Raw genomic sequence first — 10,783 nt, 5'->3', positions numbered from 1 at the left:
CCTGTTACCATAACATAGAACATAGAACAAAGAACATAGAACTTAGCCAATAAGACAATTCATTACTGTTTCTTGGCAAACAGCACGAGCAAAAAAAAAAAAACTGCAGACTAATTTTCCGAATTACCCAGGGGGTAGATAAGTGTGCCAGGGAGAATATATGCCAAAGGGAAAAGGATGGTTCAACATGCAAATGTACACAATGTACATGTAAATGTTAACGCAAATGAGGATCAGTTATGTCTACATTATCTACAGGTGGAGTCACAGTTAGGTCATACTGGTTGATCTGGCCAAACTGCTATAAATAGTTCATTCAATGTCCTTGGAAGCTCAGCCCTGGTAATGGGTCTGTCCCTTTGGACTCATTAATGTCTTACATTAACATAACTGTTGTGTTTTCATTGTCTCCTGCAGCCTCTGTTACTACAAATAAATAATCCGCCCTTGTGAAAGGGCTTTTGAATGGATTAGATCATGGGAGGTCGTTACATGCCATGTTATTAGTGAGGCAGGGAGACACTAAATGCTGCGGAGAATAGCAGATGCCTTTTTGCCTTCATTCTCTTCCATCTCTGTCAGACCCAGTGTGACCTTGCCTGATGGCCATGTGAGTCTGAGTGGAGGTGCAAGAATCGAAGGGGGGAGCTTTGGGCTGTAGGACACTAAGACCCAGCAGAGAGCACAGAGCTGCCTGCCTGCCTGCCTGTCTACTCCACTCTGCTCTGCAGTTGCCCTGTGCGTGTGTGAGCGCAAGCACACGTGTATGTGTGAATGTGTGTGTGTGCATGTACGTGTGTTTTTGTGAGCGTAGATTTCTGAAAACATGTGCACCGTGTGTGTGCATGAGTGTGTGCCTTGTGTCCCGGTGAGCATCATCGCGTTGCATCTGAAACAGGTGGCCAAGGGGAGCATCTCTCTCTCGTTCTCCAGCAGGCTCTCACCGACTCTCGTCTCTCCCGCTCTTGCTCTTTTTCTGTTTATCTGCCTGTCAACTCGGCTCCAGCACCAGCGTGGCCACCTGGACCGGGCGGCTGCCTGGAGCGCAGCACAGAGGGGGGAGGGGTGTGTGTGTGTGTGATTGTGTGTGTATGTGAGGGTGTGTGTGTGTGTGTGTGTGTGTGTGTGTGTGTGTGTATGTGGGCAGGGGGGGAAGGGGTGAGGGGTGACTGGGCTGGGTGAGGGCGGGTGTCGGTGCATTCGCGTGTGTTTGTGTGTGTGCTGTGTGCTGTGTACTGTGTGTGTGTGTGTGTGTGTGTTTGTGTGTGTGTGTGTGTGTGTGTGTGTGTGTGTGTGTGGCTCTGTGCATGTGGGGGGTGGATGAAAGGGCCAGGTGAGGAGGAGACACGGACGCCCCTCTCCTCTCCCACTTCTGTGCGCCGCCAGTGGAGGAGAGGACCACACTTCTGTCGGGAGTGTGCACCGCTAGGAGAAACAGCCTCACTCCCCCAACCTAAGGTATGTCATCTTCCACCAATCTGGGCTGTGTCACGTGGAGTAGCTATTTGTTTGCTTAGGAAACAGAGATGCTCGGTCCAACGCGCATCATGGATGAGGCTTACCTCTGAACATCCCGTTTTTTTTTTTTTTTTAAAACACTGTTGCCATATTGATGTCTTGTTTTTTTGCCATGTGTACCGCACTGTGTGTCCATCTCGACGAGGAGTAGGAGCTCGGGTCACACTGTTAAGGCGGTAGGATATGAGTTCCAGTGTAAAAGAGGCTGGGCAGGACTGTGGAGACTTGCGATTGTGGGTCAGGGGCCACGCTGGTGTGGGCAATACAAGGCAGGGGGTGGAGGTCTAGCCAATGGGTTTCCTTATGTTTTTAACAGTCGATAATTACCTCCATTACCAAGGAGCATCGCTCACTTCTCAGGATCAACCTCTCAGAGACCACTGAGCATTTTTTTGGTAGGCAACAACAGTTTTAGTGTCATCTCATGCGTAGCGTGTACGTGGTAGATTATGATCTGGTTTCTGTGTCATTACAAAGTTTGCCTGTGTGTGTGTGAGTCTTTGGAGATTTTTTTTTTCCTTAAAGGAGAGGAAGCCAAAGGAAGAAAGAAAGAAATCAGTTGTTGGGCAACAGTGCTTGTTTTCTATCACAGTTAATACTGAGTCATGTGCATATAATAGGGTCATATGTTTCTCAGTTGGCAGCAGCCAACATTCTTTCTCTCTCTCAGACTCTAGTCTCTTATACTGAAGAGGGCCACTTCTCCAACACGGTGATGAAACTTTTCTTTCATAAATATTTGACTTTACAGCAGTTAACTTGGATGTCGCTCTAGATGAGTACTTTGTTTGTATATATATATATATATATATATATATTGTTTTTCTAAGATGTTTGGGTGTGAACTGGATGGTTGAGAAACATGGCCATATAGAGGGTTAAGATGGCTATAATTTGAGCACTATTTCTTACTGTTTGAGCTACTGCAAATTATGTCTTTTTAAACTTGGAAATTGGACGAAATCCCCCTTAGATCTAATTTTAAGAAAGAATAAGACTATATGTAAGCACTGAACTACTTGTCTGTCACTGAAGTCATATCCATTATCACAAAATGCATATATTTACAGGTGCAATACTGAGAAAATAATCTGTAAAAACGACTGTGTTGCAATTATCTCATGAGTCTGATATTGTAGCTTTTAACCTCTGTTAAACGCTCTGAAAGTCAACCTGAAAGATCTAGGACAGAGTTAGCATGGGTGACACTCCTAGCCCTCTCACCTGTACCAGTATAATAAATACATAGTATTATATTTGCTTAACTAGTCCACAAAATTCCTAGTCCTAAATATAAACAGATATTTGGTAATTTTTATTGGTTTGTTTTCTCCTTATCCCCAAGTCAGGCAAAAGCAAAACATTTAAATTTAAAGTACAGAGAACCTTGCTCCTTTCAAACTGGCTTCTCTGTATCTAGCCCTGAATCTTTTCAACATTCAACACTAAACGCACGTTGCTTTTCTTTTACTCCTGCTCTTTTCCAATTAATGCTGTTATGATAAAGCTTCTCTCACAGCTCCAGTGGCATCACAGTCCACAGGGATGGAAATAGCCCCTGAGACATCAGTGTCACTGAATTTATTTATTGGTTCCCATGATTATTTCAAAAAAGCTTCAAATCAGCCATGCTATTACTACCCACTATTTCTGACCCCGGAATGGTGTGACTTGGTGGAATGGTGACTGGAAAAGAACAAACTCACTGACATGTTTTTGGTGTACTGTATCGGGAAAACACACATGCCGGTCTGTGTTTATGTATGTGTTGATGTGTAAGTGCGTGTGTGTGTGTGTGTGTGTGTGTGTGTGTGTGTGTGTGTGTGTGTGTGTGTGTGTGTGTGTGTGTGTGTGTGTGTGTGTGTGTGTGTTTGTGTGTGTGTGTGTGTGTGTGTGTGTGTGTGTGTGTGTGTGTGTGTGTGTGTGTGTGTGTGTGTGGGTGTATGTGTGTGCATATGGAAATCTACCAAGAGACAGTTCACGTGATCCAGTTATTTAATGGAGAGCAGGGTTGTGGACAGGTGAGGTTGGGACCATAAACAGGGCATCAAAGGCCTCCTGGTTGCCCGAGGCCATGATGATCCCTCACACACTTCTCCTCCTTTAACAAACTTTCTCATCACACAGCCTGTAAACTTGACCTGCTACCGTTTTGCACCATTTGTCTGGTCTAACTTTGCAAACCTTTTGGATGTTCTGATCTGAAAATGTTTTCCTGTCTCCCTTAGGACAAAGACGAGTGAGATTTATCCTTTAATCAACCCCTGGAAGGTGTTTGTGTGAGTTCTTTGGGGTGCTACTATGGGCTCGGACTAACGGAAGCATCTGAACCACTTGCCCCTCAGAACCAGCGCTCAGGCACAGGAGGATGGGCAATGGGCTTGAGAGTGACATTGCTCACTTAGCTCAACCCATCCTCTCATGGAGCCTGCTGCCCCCGCCAGCCTTCTGTGGAACGCCTCCAACACCAGTCACTGGACCCCCATATCATCCCGGGCCAATACTTCAGAACTGAGCCGGCCCGAGAGTGGAGCTCTCCCCCAGTCGCTAGCCCTGGTTGCCATGCTGCTGGTGGACCTACTGGCCATCGTGGGCAACCTGGCCATCATGACGGTGATCGCCTGCACCCCGCAACTGCGCAAGTTTGTCTTTGTGTTCCATCTGTGCATGGTGGACCTGCTGGCTGCCCTGGTGCTGATGCCGCTGGGCATGGTTTCAGACCAGGCCTTCTTCAGCGAGGCCCTCTGCCGTGGCTACCTCTGCCTGAGCGTGGGCTTGATCTGTGCGACCATCCTCACCATCTGCGCCATCAACGTGGAGCGGTACTATTACATTGTCTACCCCATGCGCTATGAAGTGAAGATGACTGTGGGCCTAGTGATCACGGTCCTGGTGGCGATATGGATCAAAGCCATCCTCATGTCGGCCTTTCCCCTGCTGGGCTGGGCGCTACAGGCGCCAGGGGGGAGTGGACCTTCCCCGGTTCCGGTACGGAGGCGCTGCTCCCTCCACTACACAGGCGGCAACGGAACGCCCCGTTTGGTTTTCATGGTCCTCTTCACCCTCATGTATTTCCTTTGCCCGGTCCTCATCATCCTGGTGGTCTACTGCAACATGTTCAAGGTGGCCAGGGTGGCTGCCATGCAGCAGGGCCCCGTGCCCACGTGGATGGACACGCCGAGGCAGCGCTCAGAGTCCCTCAGCAGCCACTCCAGCATGGTGGGCAGTCTGGCGGGGTCCCGCATCACACCTCAGAGGACGTTCAGTGGGGGGAAGGCGGCTGTGGTCCTGTTGGCGGTGGGCGGCCAGTTCCTGGGCTGCTGGCTGCCGTACTTCTCCTTCCACCTTTACTCGGCTCTGGTGCCCATGTCGCCCGCCACCCTGGCCCAGCTAGACGTCGTGGTCACCTGGATTGGCTTCTTTTGCTTCGCCTCTAACCCCATCTTCTACGGCTGCCTCAACCGTCAGATCCGAGAGGAGCTCTCCAGGCAGCTCGCCTGCCTCTTCACGTGGGGGCGGCCACGCGAGGAGGAGCAGCTGCCCAGCCGCGAGGCTTCCATCGAGGAGAACTTCCTGCAGTTCCTCCAGGGCACGGGCTGCAATCTGGAGCCTCGTAACTCCCAGAGCATAACTGGGCCACAGAAGGGGCACGATGCTCTTCTCCCTGAGCCCCTACAGACCTCCCCGTGCCTCCAGAGGCCTTCTGTTGACTTGAACATCCCCGGCCAAATTGTGGAGGACACTTCGGAGTTCACGGAGCAACACCACCTAAACAATGATCTCAACCTGTCAGAGAACTGCCGCAGGACAATGCCTGACCTGTAGGAGTGAAATGCACACTCGTTTCAACTTGTGTTTTTATTGCTATTGATGTTCCCTCAGTTTTTATTTCATAGTTTGGTTTTGTTCGTTCGATTTCATGTGCTTTGAATTTCAGGGTTTAAATGTGGAACATTTAAAAAAAAAAAAAAATGATAGATCAGGTTAAGATTCTTAATGTTCCTGTCAGATAGTAGAGTCAAGAGAATATTATGAACCAAGACGTTCATGAAGTTTTAAAACAAGTAAATTGTAATGCGTCATCATTTGTCTTGCCCTCTGTTTCACATTCAACTCTCTCTTGATGAAAGAGAGGCTGACCCGGAAAACGGCCTAACAAAAACTATTCAACAAAACAAGATTTAAGCATGCATGCCAGTAGCATTCTCCGCAGTTTTGCTTACAAATTAGGAATTTGGTACAGGTAAATTCCAAATATGACATTAGGACAGACTGACAATTCAGGCAGCAAATAGAGATGACAAAGGACAGCATCATGATCATTTTGTGAACATGGCCGTGTCATCTTGCACAATTTGAGTGCCTTTAAGGCCATTACTCAGTTGATCTTTCCCCCAAGGACCTTCTGTTGTATTTTTTGAAAACCTGGGGACAATATCAAATGTGAACGAAGGGATAAAATAGGCAATCATGTGCCATAACAGCAGATCGTGGAGAGAGCTGTCACAGATTCAGAAGACTGTTCACTCAATCTCCACCCACTCATGTTTCAAGACAGAAATGAATGCAAATTCTGTCACATTTTTTCTCAGGATTCCAAAACGATATTGCTGTGCCTTTATGACTATATCCTAATTAAAATGTACATAATGTTAACAGGTTTTATTGAATGGTTTCATAGCAAGGGTATTTATAGGAACGAGTCAGACGGAGATGAATATTTTTAACTTCCCACTGATTGCACTGAATATTTATTCAGTGAAACTGCACAGAGAAACACATTGACTCAGTCTTACAATGTTTAGCACATGGTGTATCTGTCATTGGAAACACTGCACTTAGACATCAATCTGAGAGAGATTCAAGAGGGTTTATCATCTTGCAGTATAAATTACAACAAAAATGGAAGCACAGCAAATTGGACACATTTAAAGATAGAAAATTACAGTGTTGAGTCATGCTGGTTCCTAGCCTGAACATCTGCATGCTAACTCGCTTTCATATAACAGTGTTATGGTCTACATCACAGAGGACAAATTCTAATGATTGGGACCAACCCACTTTCAAATGGCTCATTGTTTACAGGTTAAACCATAACAAAGTCTCTCCACAGTACACTTTAAGTACCACTGTGTTTTGCCATAAGCAACCAGGGCTTGTTGTGACCACAGAATACAATGGAGGCAGTGCTATCACTGCTTTTGCCCTTTCTTTAGCTACAGCCGGGGGACATTACCATCTTCTCACCTCAAGGAAATGAAACACAGAGATGCTTTGTAAAACTGCTACATAAACAAAGTCTCACATTTTCTGGTGTTTTATCTCTCGCCCTTTCTCTCTCTCTCTCTCTTTCCTTTTTCTCTTATTCAACTCAGTCAGCCTATATCACATGATGTCAAAGCAAGGTATTTGGGGACGTCTTAGGTTCTGTGTTAAAAATACGGTGTGGTGCTGGGCAAAAAAGGGCTCACGACACGCTTCTAATGTTCTTGTTAAATGACTTCAGTACTGGCTGAAGTTTTTAGTTGGATTCTTGATTCAGGTGACAAAGGGTCTTTTGGCGTCATAGAAAGGGGTTGATGAAGCTGCATGCAAATTTGTATAAATTGAATTACATATAAACAGAGCAAACATAATTATCTCATTCAAGTGCAACCCTTTGCACTGTTTTCGGCAATGGAGTGCCAATCCACTACTGAGAAATCCCCTGCCTATTGTGTGGAGGACAGCTCTGTGGTCTGTATTTCAGATGACTTCATTGAAATAAGACAACAGGGATGTAGAAACATGTTATTTATAAATAACAGGTCAGGGAAGAGTTAGCCAGAGTTGATCATTATCCACAAACGTCCAAACAGACATGTTTTGTTTGCCCTGTAAAATGTTCAATCACTCAATCCTTTATCTCATAAATCGGTCTATCATCATCGCATTGTGTGGGTTGCTGTGGGGTCAGCTTCTGATCAATGTCACAACGCTGCACCTAATAGAATCACAGCCATTTATAAAACTCTACAGCCATTTTGTCTAGGTCGATCAAGATACAAGTCACTGCAGATGGAGATGATGCTGGAGAAACAGATGACCATAAGGTTTACTAACCAGTATCTATGGTAGGGCATCCATGTGGCCAAGTATGAACGGGCTTCTCTTTTGTGAGAGCATTCTTTGAGACCACTGATCTTTCTGAGGATAGTGCCTGCCACCCATAGATCCATCTGGAATTCATGTGTAATTATTTATTTTCTTTTTGTTTCGTTTATATATATACGTATATCGTGTTTTGAAGAGAAAGTCCTGGTTGGTGTTATCGCTTTCATTTGCCAAGTCGTTATGATTTTTGTTGATTCTAATTAAAATACATCAAGAAATGCATCATGAATGTGTTTCTGTCTAAATGTTCATCACACACAACATCTTAAGATCATACCATCTCATCACTGGAGAAACCAGTCTGGGTAGTTACAATTTTATTTTTATTTTCTGTTTCTATTTCAGGTCAATTCTAACACAATACTAGTACAGTTGGGAAACAATGACTTGATCCTTACAGAAAAATCCTTGTTATCATAGATATTGTGTGTACCTGTGTGTTTGTGTGAGTGTGTGTGTGTGTGTGTGTGTGTGTGTGTGTGTGTGTGTGTGTGTGTGTGTGTGTGTGTGTGTGTGTGTGTGTGTGTGTGTGTGTGTGTGCGCGCGCGCTTGCATGTTTGTGTGTGTGTGTGTGTGTGTGTGCAAGCGTGTGTGTATGTGTGTGCGTTTAGACATTCAGGTTTAGTATGAAGGTCTAAAGGGACAAAAAAGTAAAATGCTGGGAGAGGAGGAAGATAAAAAGGAGGTGACATTTAAGGGAGACAGCGCTGACAATCTAATTATATGACAGAGTTGGAGGTGTCTGCTTCTGCGCTTCTTGTTTCAGGGTTGGAAAATAATCACACAGATTGTCTCAGAACAATACCAACAACAAAATCAATAAGCACTTTGTTTTCAGTTCATCATCTGTTCAAAAAAGGTCCATATGAACTCTAAATATTATGAATCATTACGTTTATAAGACCAGCTAAATATTTTAGCCAATGACCTTTAAAGAAGGTGGTCTTTGATGTCTGTTTCTGTCAGCTTGACATTTTAAATTAGTTTTAAGATCAAAATGAAATATAGAATATTCCCTCACCCACCTAAAGTAATCCACCATTAACTATGACAAAGATTTTTTTGTGGCATCACTAAAAAAATGTGAGATAACATTTTACATTTTAAAATACATGGCACCACAACATTTCAGTGCTGTCTTGTCTTTTTTTTCCTGCTTTGTCTTTTTCATTTTAAAATGGGATGTCCTTTATGAGGCTTCTCCGGGCGAAAACACACATACCACCCCACCCGCTCCAACACACACACATACTGTATGTATTAGTGTTCTCAAAAGGAATTAATTAGTTCATTTTCACTGTGATTTATTGGAAATATTTAATATTTAAATACACAATTAATGCAATTAATGCAGCTGCCTGGGTTTTTGTTATTATTTCTGTTAGTGCATATATAATGGTAAAAATATCTGGAGGCATCCAACGTACACCCGACACGGAGCTTTATTGAATTCGCGCTTGCAAGTTTGTTGAGTACAACTAAGCCATGTTCCAATTACCGACTGGCTGACCTAGTCTCTAGCTTCCTCTAAAGTATGTCCCTCCTCAAAAGTCTGTCTCTTTTTTCCCTCTACTGCTCCGTGTCTTCGTCTAAAATCCCACTTTCAAAATAAAAGTCAGCTACTTTCTACACAATTATGCAGTTGTAATGGCCTTGATGGTTGTATTGGAAATCTATAGTTTACAAGAGAGCCTCTGTGTTCAAAGTAAAAAATACGCTGTCGAACAATGGTATTTTAATTTAAATATACTTCCTCTATGTTGATTCCACATTAATTCTGTGATTTTACATTTAATTATCCCTTTTTACAGGCGTCAGTCTTAAGATGAAAACAAGATATTAATCGCAAATAATCACAGCAAATTGTGCAACAGAAAGACAGCCAGCACTAATATATATATACCATAAACACACACAGTGACTCATATGCTTTGATGTATTGGCCATGAGAGTGTGAGAGAGGCCCCTGGTGGAGAGGTTCAAACAGTATGACCTTTCAGCTAGGTTTTAAGGATGAAAGTCATACTGAGTATCTTTTTTGGGGGCGGCAGTTTATTCTTGATTCATGTCACACACGATAATCATTTTATGCTTTCAGAGAGGCTTATCTATAACCAAGAGGTTTATCTGATGGCTATTCCTGTCCTCTCTGAGAGCACCATAGCCATTCTCTCATTGTCTATACAATGAAATTATAACGTATACGGCAAAGACATGTTACCATGCGCAAAGTCTTCGTCCATTTCCTTTTTACGAGAACACCAGTGTATTGTGGCACACGGGGTGAGTTCATTCCAAATTGCTCTGTTTCATTCAGAAGTATTGAAGGTGGTGTTTCCATGGCAACTTATCCTCGATGACATTCACAGGCGGAGGGAGAAGATAACAGAAGCATGGACCGAACCCCTATGATGCCACTCCAACTTGCTCTGTATCTCATAATCAACTATTCATTTGCTAAAGTCTGTTGTAGGCCTTCCGATTTATTTTACAAAAAATATTATTTCAATCAGCAAGAGGCAGTGACTTTCATTGTTTTCTTCAACAGATTTTGTTTGCCAGTAAAATATTTGCATTTCCCTTTTCCCTTTCCCTGTTGACATAGCACACTGGAAATATAACTATCCAATTCCATGACTATAGACACTCAAGTATGCAATTGTTGCAGTGATTAATAGTCAATTGCAAACTGTCTACTTATAAAAGAACCAAAATTGATCTAGGAACAAATCACATCAAGCATTATTGCCTTTACCACTAAAGATGGCGCCACTTGAATAGTGTAATAGTGTTCAAGTTCACCATGGTGTATAAAGTTATCAGATGTGCATATGTTTAAATGTAAAGAATGGTGCATTGTTGCCTGAGCCAAATGTCGATGGGAGTTTAGGGCAAGGCCCGCTCCTTCTGTGTACGTGTGTGTGTGTGTGTGTGTGTGCTTTTGGTCTTTGGGATGCATGAGGCTTGGATATAGGGTTGTCTGCAAACGTGGGGAAAAGAATGAACTGTTGAGCGTTGAGACGTTTATTGTGCTCTCTCAGGTGTGGCTGTTGTCAACAACAGCCGAGAATAAAGACAACATTCAGTGTGTCCTCTGAGAGCAGCAAACGCT

The 10,783-nt window shown here is 43.8% G+C and overlaps 1 protein-coding gene across 1 annotated transcript; it reads left to right on the top strand.

Annotated features, from left to right (window-relative positions):
* Positions 1-3,939: 3,939 nt before the first annotated feature.
* gpr61 (G protein-coupled receptor 61) lies at positions 3,940-5,343 on the top strand (the record flags this gene model as incomplete). The annotated part of the gene is made up of 1 exon (XM_080833063.1): positions 3,940-5,343. The coding sequence occupies one exon, from the start codon at positions 3,940-3,942 to the stop codon at positions 5,341-5,343; it is 1,404 nt and encodes a 467-aa protein (XP_080689189.1).
* Positions 5,344-10,783: the final 5,440 nt, after the last annotated feature.

The sequence above is a fragment of the Sprattus sprattus genome, assembly GCF_963457725.1.
Source record: "Sprattus sprattus genome assembly, chromosome: 2".
Taxonomy (NCBI): domain Eukaryota; kingdom Metazoa; phylum Chordata; class Actinopteri; order Clupeiformes; family Clupeidae; genus Sprattus; species Sprattus sprattus.
Note: the sequence above shows the minus strand (reverse complement) of the source record. Positions and strands in the feature narration are given on the sequence as shown.